Source organism: Silene latifolia, chromosome X, assembly GCF_048544455.1.
Source record: "Silene latifolia isolate original U9 population chromosome X, ASM4854445v1, whole genome shotgun sequence".
In the NCBI taxonomy this organism is placed as follows: Eukaryota; Viridiplantae; Streptophyta; class Magnoliopsida; order Caryophyllales; family Caryophyllaceae; genus Silene; species Silene latifolia.
The window spans coordinates 291,371,369-291,387,632 of NC_133537.1; the positions used below are offsets into that span (position 1 = coordinate 291,371,369).

The 16,264-nt window shown below is 39.5% G+C and overlaps 1 protein-coding gene across 1 annotated transcript; it reads left to right on the top strand.

The window, feature by feature from the left end:
* Nucleotides 1-4,947: 4,947 nt before the first annotated feature.
* LOC141616923 (gamma-glutamyl hydrolase 2-like) lies at nt 4,948-14,976 on the top strand. Its single transcript, XM_074434085.1, has 10 exons — nt 4,948-5,390; nt 5,886-5,972; nt 6,078-6,167; nt 6,321-6,415; nt 11,116-11,176; nt 11,991-12,080; nt 12,190-12,252; nt 12,710-12,798; nt 14,514-14,606; nt 14,819-14,976. The coding sequence occupies exons 1-10, from the start codon at nt 4,953-4,955 to the stop codon at nt 14,850-14,852; spliced, it is 1,140 nt and encodes a 379-aa protein (XP_074290186.1). The 5' UTR covers nt 4,948-4,952; the 3' UTR covers nt 14,853-14,976.
* The last annotated feature ends 1,288 nt before the right edge of the window (nt 14,977-16,264 follow it).

Genomic DNA, 16,264 nt, shown 5'->3' on the forward strand with positions numbered 1-16,264 from the left:
ACTACGACGCTCTTTCTCTTCACTCATTGATATCAAATCAAGGCTAGGGTTTATCGGATTTCTGAGTTCCTTACACCGTTGTGATCGTCATCTTGTGGGTAAGATTCTTATATTGTTTTTATGTCGGATCATTAATATTGCTCTAACCCTAATTGCGTGATTTGGGGGGTTTGGGTAGAAATCGGTTTATGATGTGTAATTGTTGATTATTGTTGTAGGTGACGATGTGGTACTTTTGTGCATTTGTGTGATTGGCTGCAGTTATAGCGGATTTCGAAAAGGTAGGGTTTCCCTACTCAGTTATTGTGTAAATGATTATAAGATGGTGGTTTGGTTGATTTGCATGTGATTATATCGTATTTGGTATTGGTATTGTTTTACATTGTTATTGTAATTGGTTGTTGTTGATTGTCTGTGGTTCGCGAGGTGCGCCCTCGGCTGAGTGGAGTCACTTGCGGGAGTGGCTTCACGCCCTTGATTTGCCTCTTGTGGTTCCCGTCACAAGGGGATGTGCACATTAAGGAACATGGGTTATTCGCTTGATGGAGACGAGCGGGGGTTAGGTGGGAACGGTTGCGGTCCCCCACTGGCGGTGTGGAATATCTGTTGCGATGGATATTCTGGCTGGGCTACACACTTTAGTGTGTAGTCAGATGATTGGTGATGTTACGATGTTGGAGGATTGTGTTTGTGTAACTGTTTGTTGTATTGTCGTATCTTGTTTATGCAGTAACTAACCCCGTTAAATGTTTTGAAAACTGTGGTGATCCATTCGGGGATGGTGAGCAGTTGTTTAGCAGGGTGTATCTTGGATATGCGTGGGATATAGCTGAGGATAGAGCCACCACGAGTCAGAGTAGTAGTCTTCCGCTATTGTGTCATAACATTTTGTTACTTTAGTTGGATTCTGGTTTTGGAACAGTACGTTTCTGGATGGTCACTTTTGATATACTGTACCTCCGGCAACCGAGATGGTAGCACTTCCATTTTCTAAGGTAGGCCTTGGTAAGGCACTTTGGTAGATGGGGGTGTTACAGAATGTAACCCTTATCCAACAACTCATTCAGTTGCTTCTTTAAGTCTTCCAATTCTTTTGGTCCCATACGATACGGAGCCTTAGATATAGGTCCCGTCCCGGTTTAAGCTCAACACTAATTAGCTGCCAAATTCTGAGTCACACTATTATTCGGGCGTTGATAGAATCTACCATTGTTGTGTTTATAGCCGCCGTTGTTGTTGCTCTGACCTCCCTGGTTTTTTTAAGACCCAGTTGGCCTGTTACTTGCCAAACTCTGGCTCGGAATTTGCGAATAGTTCCGTTGATAAGATCTTGAAAAGCCTCCTCCTCCTCCTCCTCTCACAACACTCGTACACTCGAACCGTTTGTGACCTGCCCCACCATAGTTGAAACATAGCAAGGTAGAGTTGTCACTCGTACTCCGACCACCTTTTCCCCATGCACGATATCCCCCACTAAAGCTAGACCCTCCAGAATAGGTTCTAGCCTGGTTGTGGTTACCACGCTTGTAGCTCGATTGGTTACCACCCTCATTCTCGGCCTTCCTCTTCTCACTTCCCTTTTCCTTGGCCTCCTTGGCCATATCGATCAACCTCTCTGCGTGCCCCGCTCTCTCATAGACTTCTTTTAGATCAGAAATCACCCCAGCTGGTAGTTTCTCCATAATCTTCAGCGTTAGCCCTCTCTCAAAACGGAGATCAAGACTCTGTTGACTCAGCTACATATCCTCCACATAGCGCGACAGTTCATTGAACCTGTGATAATACTCAGTCACGGTCATGTTATCAGTCATACCAAAAGTATCAAACTCCGCCTTCAACTTGCTACGGATGTGCTCTGGAACGAAGTGGTCCCTCATCGCTCTCTTAAAACCCTGCCTAAGGAATTGCAGGCTGCCCCAAATTCCTATAATATGCCCGTGCTCCTTCCCTCTCATTGTGCCACCATACCCCAGTCTCATCTCTCAGATAGAACGCAGCCTGTTCCACCATCATATCCGCTGGACAATGAACCACTTGCAACACACTCTTGATCTCCTGGTGCCAGTTGTCGAGCAGTTTAGGCTCGCATGTGCCCTCATAGGTGGTAGGTTTAAAACGGGAAATTGTGGTGCTCAAACGGGATGCATCCACCGTTGTCTCCTTCCCTTTCCCCACATTCTTAAGAGCCTCAGTGAGCGCCTTTTGCTGCTCGATCATCTTAGCTATCTCATCAAGGCTCATCTCAGAAGCCTAGATATAAGCGGCAGATCTACTTGGCGGCATTTTTGAGCTGATATAACCAAAATAAACGTAAGCACATAGCCTACGGCTCGAAACAAATATCACATCCGCCAAAGAGGTACTCGGTCGAATATACTGACTACTCGGTTGAGTACTCCGACTCCAGTAGCTGATCTAAAATTCACGTAAAGTATACTCGATCGAGTACCTCATGTACTCGGTCGAGTACGCCCCACTCGGTCGATTACTGCCTCTACTCGGCCGAGTGGTCATATTCCAGTAGCTACTGCCAAATGCAGAGATACCCTCACTCGGTCGAGTGACAGGTTACTCGGTCGAGTACCTGCCACGCTCGGCCGAACCATGCTAAAAACGATCCCCCAAACACACACCTAACAAGTATAAGTACATAAATACAAATCAACAGCCTATTCACATGTTTTTATAACCATGTACGACAAAACGCAAACAACCAATCATACATCATGCCTTTCAATATCACCTCAACTATTCCACAACATATGCATCCAATTTATGCCATACCATCTCGAACCGCAACATGTGCATCTACTCTATTCCTACTCAGATATAAACACAAACATACACCGATCCTCAAGACACACCCCGTAGTGACCGGCTCGAATTTGTGTGGGCAACATTGCGGTTTTGAGACGTGTCTCAAACCTTTGCGATAGCTCCAAAAAATTCCTACCCGGGTTCATTTTAATTAGACACCCTATGTTCATTTTGCTCATTGGTTTTAGGTTCCAAAATCGTTGCTTTGATACCACTTTGTAACACCCCCATCTACCAAAGTGTCTTACCAAGGTCTACCTTAGTAAATGGAAGTGCTACCATCTCGGTTGCCCGAGGCAAGGTATATCAAATGGACCATAATAGAACGTTTATTAAAAGTACAATACTGTTTAATCAAATACAAACTGAAATCAAACCAAAACTGTTTACAACTCCGAAAGAAATCAAAAGAAAACTAATGCTTAGAGTGACAGCGGAAGCTAGCTAAAGGAAGGTGATGACTCGACCCCGTCTGTAACCCGCATGCTACATCAACATCCATTACCTGCTAAACCAACTGCTCACCATCCCCGAATGAATCACCACAGTTTTGAAAACAATAAACGGGGTCAGTCAACTGCATAATCAAAATAAGAACTTACAAAATCACAACCAATCAAGCTGTAACCAACCAATCCTCCAATCTCCATCAATTATCAGTAACCGACTACACACCGAAATGTGTAGCCCTGCCAGGTTACCCATCGCAACAGGTAATCCACACCACTAGTGGGGACCGCAGCCTTACCACATAAGCCCCGCTCATCGCAACGAGTGAACCCAGATCATTAATGTGCACATCCCCCTTGTGACGGGAGCCACAAGGGGCGAACACGGGGTTGGAACCATCTCCCGAAAATGGTCCCACAACAACAACCGATCACAATACAATCTCAATCACAAAGATAACAATACCAATCAATCAGTCACAATCACATCTTAAATCAATTATACAACCGACTGAGTAGGGAAACCCTACCTGATCAAGATCCAAGCAAAGCACAGCAAATCAAGCTAGAATGCCTCCTCTACGAAGTCCTCACCTATTATAATATCATACAATCAATATACCACACATAATATGACTAATCACCCTCAAATCACCCAATTAGGGTTCGTATGTCTATAACCAAAATATCAATAAACAAAAGGTAAAATCACTTACTGATCGAATCGACGCGGAGATGAAAAAAAAACCCCCAATCTATGAACCCTAGCCTTGGAAATGATTAAGATAGTTGGAGAGCAGTGTTACGTAGTTTATGTTTGAGAAAAGTGATTAAGAAATGATTATAAAGTGATTAAAACCGATTATAGTGTTTTTGAACAAAAGAATTGATAATTCAACCGCTAATGTCACCATTGCTAGTTTACGACAACTAAGGACCAAAATATTGAAAAAAGTAGTAAAAGGGACAATTATAGTCTCGGACAACATACTAATATCAACACTAGTTATCAAACCTTATTGTTGAAAAAATAGTGACAGAGACAATTGGAGTCTTGGACAACGTACTAATTCAACACTAGTCATCAAAGCTTATTTAGGGTTCATGGGAGATGAGTAATGATAACAGATTGTTGAATGTTAAATTGGGAGTTAGGGTTCGTGGGTATTTGACAAAAGAAATAGACTTAAGAAGTTGGGTTTACCAGTTTAGTTGGGGCTTATTTTTACGTCTTTTTTACTTCATTTTTCTTATTTTTGTTAGTCAAACGGGTTAACATAACTAAGTGGTCACATAAGTAATGAAAGAAAGGGAATTAAGAGTGTAATAGGCCTTAAAAAGTTGTAAGAACATATGGCCCATTGGCCCATTACATGAAAAGACATTTATTATAGATAAAACATAGAATCGTACGCTACAACGATTTTACGATTCTGAGCGATTCTACCGCGATTCTACCCCATAACGATCCTATGAGCGATTTGGATCGTTTGTCTATTTTTGGATCGTAGAATCGTACGATTCTACGATCCGGTTCGCGATTTTAACAACATTGGACGTCGTATGAGTATGTAATTAATGAATGGATCGTTTCTTAAAAAATAATAATAATAATAATAATAATAATAATAATAATAATAATAATAATAATAAAAAAAAAAAAAAAAAATCTGCTCTCCCCCACACATGAACACAAAACAGGCATCAATCTCCTCCATAATCACACACCTAACAACTCCACCAATGTCAAACATCATCACCACCTCTTCCAAAACCCCCCAATTATTATTATGGATAATCCTAATCCTCTTAATTTCCCCATTTTCAAACCCACTACCTGAAACCATCATGCTCCCAACCCACCCGGATTTCACTTCTCCATCTTCAAACTCAACCCAATACCATAATAAACACATCTCCTCAAGTTGCCCTGCTCCTGACTCGACCCGAAACTTCCGACCCATCATTGGTATTGTCACCCACCCGGGAGATGGCGCTTCGGGTCGGCTTAAGAATGGTAGCACTGTGTCTTACATTGCCGCCTCTTATGTTAAGTTTGTTGAGTCTGCTGGTGCTCTTGTTGTTCCTCTTGTTTATACTGAACCTCGAGATGTTCTTCTCAAAGTAAGTTTTTCTTATTGCTCGATTTTAATCAAATTTTAAGGGACGAACTAGTAATGATATAAGTTAAGTACCTATTTTAGTTGATTGTCGAAGAAGTAGAACTTTTACAAGGATATACTTGCTCCGGCCCAATTATTTGTTTACATGTCACCCAGAATAAATAATGTAAACAAATGAACGGGGCAAGAGGGAGTAGGTGAGTAGGGGGTTACTGCTTAGCTAGGTAACTCACCTATTTTGAACAAGAAAGAAACTTTGTATAAGTTCTTATTTAAAACGGGGTTGTAATGAGCATTAATTAGTCGGACGGATATGTTTTTAGATCCGTTTAACCGCGTAGACTTACTAATGTAAGGATGTGTAATACGGAGTAATGGTATCAATTTGTTTTTTATCAGTATGGAATTATCTATATGAATAAGAAGATTTGGCGTTTTTAGGCTTGTTAAATTTGTTTGATTCTCGTATAAATGGAAATTTGTATGCTATCAACAGAAGCTTGATCTATTGAATGGAGTGCTCTTTACGGGTGGGTGGGCCAAACGTGGTCTCTACTTAGACGTTGTTAGCGACATCTTCAAGGTATCATGTGTAAACTCCTTTTGTGGTTTTATAGATGCATGCTAAATGGGATCAATAGTGTTACCGTTGTTAAACTACTTCCTTTTATCACACTATTTCCTTCAGAAAGTGTTGGAGAAGAATGATGCAGGCCACTTCTTTCCATGTTATGCAATCTGCCTCGGTTTTGAGTTGCTAACGATGATCATCAGTAAGGTGATTTAGTCCTAAATTGTTGAGAATCCATGTTTATATTACTTCTTCTTGAGCGTAGTTTGATACTTTCATGTTCTTCTAGTCGTTTTTTTATGTTTACTAGTTTTTTATGGTACAATATCCAGCTTAACTTGTGGTCATCGTTGATTATAGGACAACAATATCCTTGAAAGATATAATGCAAGTTATATGGCATCCTCTCTTCAGTTTGTGGAAGATGTAAGCATTAAAGGAACTGTTTTCCAGAGGTATAGTACTTTCCCATAGATAAATGTTGCACCTTTGAACTTTGATGCTAAATAAATAGCCAAAATGTTTATCCAATTTCTTTGTGGCGATATCTCTCTGTCTTATATATACGCTGAACCCTTGTACTTCAGTGCAAATTAATACTTCATACCTTCTGTCTTTGTCTTTCTAATTCAAAAGCCATATAACCTTTGCTTTTCTGCTGCAAATGAAAGCTACAAATCACGCCGCTAAGCAGAAGCAGTCCAATTTATTATGATAGTTATAGCCTTCTAGGTGTTGACTTGTAAGGAAAAGAATTACATTAGTTATCAACTGATAGCGATAAATCGGGTGTCGTTAAATGACCAATTACTCTATCAAATTACCAATTTATAGCCTAACTATGCTCTAAACTACTCTAATACAACAACAACAACAACAACATCAGAGCCTTAATCCCAAAATGATTTGGGGTCGGCTGACATGAATCATCCTTTCGAACCGTCTATGGGTGAACGCACGCCTCAAAATGCGAATAAAAAAGGGAAGATAAAAAACAAAAGGGAGAACGAAAATGTAATGGAAAGTCAAGGTGAACTTAGGGGTTTTAAAATCGAATTCCGTCTTTCTTTTATAAAAACTTAAAATTTAAATCGAGAGAAAAGGTTAAAACGATTTTTAAAAACCGAAATAGAGTTAAGGATCCGGAATGAACCAGGTAAAATCTATAAGAAAGTGGTTGTTGAAAAAGTGTGTAATAAAGGAGAGAAAAATAAATAAATTAATTTCTTTAAATTAAATAAATAAAAAAACACTAAATCTGTCAAAAAACATCAAATACTAAAAATCCACATGTATCCTTTCCCTCCATTGTGCCCTCTCCGTCACCATACTCTCCTCAAGTCCCAGAACTCTCATATCGTGCTCTATCACTCTCAACCATGTCTGTCTCGGTCTTCCTCTGCCTCTAGGGACCTTTTCTGTTCTCCAAGTATCCGGCCTCCTAACTGGTGCGTCCATAGGTCTCCTTCTCACATGGCCAAACCATCTTAGTCGGTTTTCCATCATCTTGTCCTCTATTGGCGCCACTTTTACCTTTTCCCTAATCACCTCATTCCTTAACCGATCTTTCCTTGTATGTCCGCACATCCACCTCAACATGCGCATCTCCGCCACACTCATCTTTTGAATGTGACAATGTTTCACGCCCAACACTCGGAGCGTAAAGTAGGGCGAGCCTAATTGCCGTGCGATAAAATTTTCCCTTTAATCTTTGGGGCATATCTTTATCGCATAGAAACCCTGAAGCACTCTTCCATTTCAACCATCCCGCTTTAATTCTGTGAGCCACATCTCCGTCTAACTCCCCATCTTTTTGAATAATAGATCCTAGATATCTGAAGAAATCCGAACCCTCAACAACATTCCCATCGAAAATAATACTCCCCGCCTCTGTCGATCTCAACCCCGCCACCTTAGTGAACCGACACCTCAAATACTCGGTCTTACTCTGCCGAGCTCGAACCCACGAGTCTCTAAAGTCCGCCTCCACAATTCCAACTTTCTCTCCACCCCTCTTTTGTCTCATCAATCAACACAATATCATCAGCAAACATCATACACCAAGGGATGTCGTCCCGAATATCCCTTGTCAACTCATCCATAACTATAGCAAAGAGAAAAGGACTAAGTGCGGAACCTTGATGCACCCAGATGGTAATAGGAAATTCTTCCGTTCTCCCAACATTAGTGCGAACACTTGCACTAGCCCCTTCATACATGTCCTTTATGAGGTCAATATATTTTCGCGACACACCCTTTCTCGCCAAAGCCCACCAAAGTACTTCTCTTGGTACCCTATCATATGCCTTTTCCAAGTCAATAAAAACCATATGCAAATCCTTCTTCTTGTCCCGATGGTATTCCATCAATTGTCTCATGATAAAAATCGCATCCATAGTCGATCTCCCGGGCATAAATCCAAATTGGTTTTCCGAGATGTCTACATATCTCCTAAGCCTTTGCTCGATTACCCGCTCCCATAACTTCATTGTATGACTCATAAGTTTAATTCCCCGATAATTTGAACACTCTTGGACATCACCTTTGTTCTTGTACAAAGGGACAAGAGTGCTTTTCCTCCAAGCCGATGACATCTTGTTGCTCCTCCAAATCTTGTTGAAGAGCATGGTTACCCATTCAATCCCTTTCTCCCGAAGCACCTCAAACTTCTATGGGTATACCATCCAGGTCCCTCTCGCTTTCTTTGACCCCATCTTCCTTAACGCCTTTCTAACTTCACTCTTTTGTATTCTACGCACAAATTCCCGATTAACCATGCTTGGTGTTACCTCTACATCCCCAAAACCTTGTTCCTGATGTCCATTGAATAAATTATCAAAGTAAGAACTCCATCTAGCCTTTATCTCGTTATCCTGAACCAGAACCTTGTCGTCCATATCTTTCACACACCTAACTCTCCCAATATCTCTCGTCTTTCGGTCTCTTATGCGAGCCAGTTTATAGATATCCTTCTCTCCTTCTCTCGTGTCCAACCTGGCATACACTTCTTGGTTAACTTTTGCCCTCGCATCCCGTACGGCCTTTTTAGCGGCTCGTCTAGCCTCCTTGTACTTTTCAAAGTTCTCATCACTCATGCATTTCCCCAGAACCTTATAGCATTCACGTTTAGTCTTTATCGCTTGTCTCACCACATCGTTCCACCAAGATGTGTCCTTACCTGATGGTCTATTCCCTTTAGATTCCCCTAATACCTCCTCGCCAAATCCTTTACAACATGCTCCAATTTATCCCACGTTGCATCAATATCTTTCTCCTCGCAATCCGACCAAATATCGCTACTTCCAACCTTATCCAAAAACGCTTGGTGGTTTCCCCCTTGTAGCTTCCACCACTTGATCCGTGCCTCACCGGTTATCTTTCTCTTCCTCAAGTCTCTCTTACCCCGAAAATCAAGAACCACTAGTCTATGTTGTGTTGCGGCACTTTCCCCGGGTATGACCTTGCAATCGGTGTACTCTTTCCTCCACACATTCCTTACCAAAAGGAAGTCAATTTGACTAGCATTACCTCCACTTCTATAAGTCACCAAATGAGAATGTCTTTTCTCGAACCAAGTGTTCATTATACCCAAGTCATATGCCAAAGCAAAATCCAATATGTCACTTCCTGCTTCATTTCTCTCCCCGAACCCAAAACCCCCATGAATGTTCTCAAAGCCAACTCGACTAGTACCCACATGCCCATTGAGGTCACCACCAATGATCAATTTCTCTCCAATAGGGACTCGTTCTACAACCTCTTCCAAATCTTCCCAGAAGGCTCGTCGAAAAGAAGCATCCAAACCTACTTGAGGTGCGTAAGCGCTTATAACCGTCACCACCTCATCCCCGACTACAAGCTTAATACTCATAATCCTATCACTCTTTCTCGATACTTCTACCACATCATCAATGTAATCTTTATCAATGACAATACCCACTCCATTACGACTTTTGTCTTTACCCGTGTACCAAAGCTTATAACCCCAAGGCGCTATCACCCTTGCTTTATCTCCGACCCACTTTGTCTCTTGTAGACACATTATATGCACTCTCCTCCTTTTCATAACCTCCCCTACCTCAGCTAATCTCCCTGTCAAAGAGCCAACATTCCAAGTACCAAACCGTAACCTACTACCCTTCCTAAAGTCATGTCCTGATTTCTTTACCCGCTCTTGACCATGCTTCCTAGATCCAAACCTATTTGACACCACACCCATACTTCGAGGTGGCGCGCCGCTTTTGGGCAACGACCTAACAACCCTTTTAAGGAAAGTAATATAATGCAAGCAAGGGTCGAACCCAAGAGAAGATTTTTAGCCAAAGACTTGATTTTTAACTTAAAACTAACTACTAATTAAACACTAACTAGTACAAATCCCGCGCATGCATGCGCGGTAATATAGAGCCTTTACATTTTTATGCTTTATTTATAAATTTTAATTTGACGCTTCATTAATATTTCATATATCGTCCCTTTTATTTTAGTATGAAAAAAAATACTCCCTCCATACCACACCAATGGTAACATTGACTTTTTCACACTTGTCGAGACACGTTTTGCAACGTGAATATCTTTAGTTACACATTATTAAAATTCATTCCGAAGCAAGTAGACAATCGAGTTGAGATTGGAGGCCGAACTAGCAAAGAATAAGGCTAACACTTCTTGGTGAACTAGTGCTAGAGTGAAGTGATCAAGGAAGGTAAAGACAAGACGAAGTTGAAGAGCAGACTCCAGTAAAAACTAGCCTTGTAGGTGTTGACTTGTAAGGAAAAGAATTACATTAGTTATCAACATACGTAGTATACCGTGTGGAAGCAAGTCTGTTGAAGGGAGCATGTCCCTTATTTTTTCTTCCTTCTTTGGGAAGTTTGGAGGAGGGGTAAATGCAATACATGAGAATTGTTAACTACATATCACCTCGTTTTTTGACTTTATTTGAGTTTCGGCACTGTTCATGAACAATGAACTTGTTGATTTTGAGTATATAACTATCTACCCATTTGCTTGATTAATCAGAGACATGTTACATGCACTATAAGTATATTAAATAGCTCCGGCGATTTGGAAAATCTCTGAATAACGTTTATGTGTACAAAACTACAATTTATTACCTTTTGTCCCTGATCCTTATTTTCATGTTATGTTGTAGGTTTCCTCCTGATTTGTTGGGAAAGTTGAGCACCGATTGTCTTGTGATGCAGAACCATAAAGTGAGTTTCACCAATGAAGCCACTTATATACTTCGCGCTGATATGTCTGTCACTGATGTGGTCATGTGGATCTAATCTTCAGTCACCTTTCTATTTATTTAATGTTGTTCTAGTTTCTGGCTGCTGTGATTGAACTGTCTCTTAGGAATTTCTGATGAGAAATTTAGGATAATGCTTCTTAGCCGTTTCGGAGCATAATACTTCTGATTTTTTTACTGTTAAACCTTAATAGTGGGAGTGATTAGCTAACTACTTTATCTGGACAATGTAGAAAATCTGGAGCTGTTTTTGAACTCCTCACATTTTCATGGTGCTTTTTAGCTCTTGTATCATGTCATCGAGATTTTGTCGGTCACATAGTGACATAGTCAATCCCGCAATTTCCCATGCAGATTTTACTGATGATGTTCCTAGAAGTCGTTAATCTTTTTTGTATACTTTTTAATGAAGTATTTTATTCATCCTTGTGTACTCTTTTTTTCCCTCGAGATCTTGAAGGAATGATAGATTGGTTTTTGGATCACTCCAGTCCATTCATTCTTGTAATCTCATGTTATGGATTTTTTAATGTTACCTCTTGTATCCATGCCTTACACTTGGCACAAGGACTTGAGTATGGGTACTCTAGACGCTTCGTTTAAAGCCAATTAGCCATAACATGATGTTTTTTCATATTGTTTCCGTGTCTCACACTTGAACATGAATCTGTAACTTCTAACCGAATATGAGTAACATCGATTGTGATTGAACTTGGCGTGCTTTGTTCTTTGTTTGCTAGCTTCTTTAACTTATTCAATGATTTGTTGCTGTCTAGTTTGGAATATCACCGAAAACACTAGAAGACAACCAACGCCTATCAAGCTTCTTTAGAATCCTGACAATCAGCGCCGACAGAAATGATAAGGTGCGGTGACAAACACCACACCCCATGGTATTGATATGATTGTGATGGTTTTTGGTTTCCTTTTCGTGGTTTATCTCATGTCGCATTTCTTAACCTGTTTTATAATTAGGTTTATGTATCAACTGCACAAGCTCAGCATTATCCTGTCACTGCTTTTCAGTGGCATCCAGAGGTATGTTTTTTTTTATTATGTTTGTCCTCGATTTGTTAGGTTCTCTTATTTTATTATTTGTGTGAGATATAAATATATATATATATAGATGTAACTGTGATAGAATACAAAACAGATGACCAGAATTATTGTATGAGTCGTGGTTATCGAATTAATGTTTCAATCAATAATTCAGAATGCACATTTACTTTTACTCTTCTGTTTTCACTATGAACGCTGTACATGTGTAAGAGGTCAACATTTTATGTAGAAGTTTACCTTTGCTTATTGTTAAACTTCGCCAAATTTGTGCATCAGCTTATGACGAGTGATTAAATAGAGCGAGGAAGTAAATAAATATTGAATCTGGTCAATTATAATTTCTTCCATCTGATAATTTCCTCAGCTCCAGTTCTGTCATGCCACGATATCTTTGAAGTAAAGCAGTACTAATACTCAACTGTTGTAACGACCTCAGAAAAATGCTTATGAGGGGGGCAGCACAATGATCCCACATTCAGAAGATGCGATACAGGTCACTCAATGGGTTGCGAACTACTTTATCAGGTAACTAGAGATCCATTACCTTAAAGCCTCAACCTCTTTTTGGTCTCCGCCTCTAGACCAGTAATTATTCCCTGACCGGTGATGGAGTAAAGAAAAAATGTCTCATTAAACTGGGCTGGTTGCATTCGTAGATATAGTGAAGTAGTGCCCATTCACTATTGTCGATGCATTTTTCATAATAGGTGTTATCGGTAAACAACCTTTTTGCATTGTTAACACGTGGGTAAGACTGTTAACATCCGAGCCCCTTAGGCCTCTATTTGCAGGAGCTCTAGAGGCATGGGGGTAATGATGTTGAGTCATGGTGGTGCTGATGAGCTGGAACGAGTACCAACAGTTTTTGAGCAGATTGCCCTCTATAAGTTCGATTTCATTCTTCCTTGTAAGATGGGTCAGTTGAGTGAGAACTATAGCCTATATTGTTTAGAAAGCTGAAATGAACTTATACATGAATGAAGTCCAGAAAAGGGCAAACATACTGGATTCTTATAATAGTGTTAAAGAAAGGGTATGTAGGGCAAACAATATAACATGAAATTGCGTTAGAGGATGAGAGGAAGGCCGATATCATAGGGCTGAGAGTCGAGAACTTTTGAGGATAATCTTCATAACTTTCTTTACTTGAGAAATTTAGATCCAAAAATCATGCAGTAATGTTTTTGGCAACTTCAATTTATTTTGTTATATTGTCATTTTCACTTCAAGGTGAAAGCCAATTAGCTATTGATATTTCAGTAGCAAACCACTTGATTTCGGTAGCTAATTACAAATAGAGATGGAATTTTCAACGGAATAGGGTCCGTAGTTAATAGCCTTGTCGCTAAATTTGCTACGGAATTGGCTACTAATTTTAGCTACCAAATGTGAAGTAGCTACTTTTACGACAACGATAGAGACCATAGTTGAAGTAGCTACATTAGAGACCACAAATTGTATAGTAGGTAAACTAGTGTCTGACTTAGAGATCAATTTAGCTGTTTCTAAATTAGCGACCAACGTGTTAGTATCTAAATTGGCTAGGACATAATAAGTTTCAAAGCAAAACACATACAGTTTCAAAGCAAAACACATGAATTTGAAGGAGGTTATTTGAAGTCCAATTTAGGAAGTACCAGAAGGATATGGACCCCATTGAGGACCTTTCGAAAGGAAGAAACAGAGGATTAGTAAAGTACTCTGTAGGTCATTTGAAGATGGAATGACTTGATCTCAGATCGGTTTGCAACTTTGCATCAAACCTTTGAGGAGGATGTTAGCATGCAAGTATTTGCAGCTAGTCCTAGATTTTAATCTTTTGACTCGGTAGAGACGTAGTCACGTAACCCTTGGAGAGGTAGAGTGACAGTAAAACTGCCCAAAGCCCCAAAAAATAACTCGGTCCAAAGTGACCTGAAATATCCCAAACCGAATAACCCGTTTGCCAGTTTCATTCACCTCCTTATTTTTTGAGCTTATTTCAACACTTTGTGACCTATGTTTCGAGCAAAGCTTGATGTGATAACAATATTCGAGGTCATTTTTTTAAGTTTTACCTCTGAAAAAGCGTGAGACTGAAGTGTTCCTAGTTTTGAGAATCGGATTGGTCATATAGATTGTTTCATGCTAATGAGTTTTGAATCAAGCTTATGAGTATTGCGCTCAAGAACGTATCATCTAGACTAGCTGACATCCACTAAAGTATTCATGTTGAGTTCTCATGAAGAAGTGTTTTGCAGTGAGGCTAGGAAATCTTCGAACAGAGCACCTGTTGAAGAAGTGCTTGACAATCTCATTTACAATTACAGTCCAACATACTGTGGCAAAGCAGGGTAAGCTTCCAGTGTCCAATACTTGTATAAATCCCCTTTAGGCTAATGTTAACGTAAAACCACCTGTATATCTGATATTAACTTCTCGATTTGAGAATTAACCGCTTCCTGGAGTGTTTTACATATATTTTCCTAAGACAATTTTTAAGGGACACACTGATCACTTAAAAGAGTTATAGACAACCGTTGCTAACTCTTCTGTTTGTTAACAGGAAAGGCTTTGACGAGGTCTATATCTTTGCATAATTGTCGACTTCCACTCTTCCAGCATTGTTGTTTCTGAGGACTATTATTTCTATTTCTCCCATGTGTACAGAGATACAATGTAAATTTATCAATGTTTGATTTATAAATAATAACAATTTGCATATTACTGTATTGAGGTAGATAATTGACGGAAATAATTTGCCTTGTAGGAGGGAAATTGAGGGATCCATTTTCCCTTCCCTCCAAATCATTTACCTTCATTTTACTAACCAAACAATGGTGTGTTTGGATAGCAAAAGTGGAGGGAAAGGGAGGGGAGGGGAAAGGAGGGAAGGGAAAGGGAGAGAAGAGAAGGGAAGGGGGAATGGGGTGTGAGTGTTTGGATACAATTTCCCTCCAAATCTTGCTTATTGTGGAGAGATTTTGATTAGGCTTGGAGGAGGGAAATTTGATCTCTCCAAATCTCTCCCCCTCCATTTCCCTCCACCCTCATTTGCTATCCAAACAAGGAATTTTAAATTTTCTACTCTCCCTCCTTTCCTTTTCCCTCTAAATCCCTCAATCCAAACACATCTTAAGAGAACACATTAGAAAACCGATTTTGCAAAATAGATTCAATGTTTCAAGATAGATGAAAAGTCCCCTGATCCATAGAAGACTGGGTTGCGTAAAAGTACGACTTCCAATAAAAAGGATGTACTCCAAATCTCTAATTACTCGCCTTAACAAAATGATCTCACCATCTTATTCACTTGTTTAATTATGTCTTTGTTAGTTCATATAAAATCGAAAAATTGGCAGAAAGATCAAATATTGATCTTGTTACAAGCTAATAAATAAGATGGTTTTAAGCATGAAATCAATTTAAATCGGTTTTAAGAGAGAAACTAGTTTTATACCCGTGCAATGCACGGGATTTTTATTAACTTCCTTGCATAAAAATTAGGGATTATTTAATGATGTTATTGAACATTAGACTTTTGTACGACACTCACTCTAGATAATACAAAATACAGCCATTTTTACGTGCAACGGTCGTACCCGTGCTTTTTGACCAAAAAAATCGACAATTTTGAGTTAAATAGTTGCCGCTTTATTGTAAATAGTGACCATTTTGTTAAAATGATCATTTTAGTAGTAAAAATGTATTCAGTATTTAACATAATATGATCGTAATTTATCAAAAAATGGTCTTTTTTTTTATCGTCACTCATCAACTGTCGTACAAAATAATTTCTCAATCACATTTCATAGCAAAATACAATATAATTCAATGCTTTAAAGCCACCAATGTTACAATAACAAAATACGATCCAAAGCTTTAAAGTCGTCGTTCTTTCATCAAGAATACTAAGTTCTTAAAGTTACACGTTTTTCTCCCTTCAACTTCTTTGTCTGATTAATAATGTAAAGAATCCTCTATAATTTTTTCAAGTGTAGGTCCGTCTATG

Coding starts and splice junctions, on each gene's coding strand:
- LOC141616923 (XM_074434085.1), top strand. CDS start 4,953: ATGAACACAAAACAGGCATCAATCTCCTCCATAATCACACACCTAACA. Junction 11,177..11,990: donor TTGTGATGCAGAACCATAAA/GTGAGTTTCACC, acceptor GTTGCTGTCTAG/TTTGGAATATCACCGAAAAC. Junction 12,253..12,709: donor CTTTTCAGTGGCATCCAGAG/GTATGTTTTTTT, acceptor TAACGACCTCAG/AAAAATGCTTATGAGGGGGG.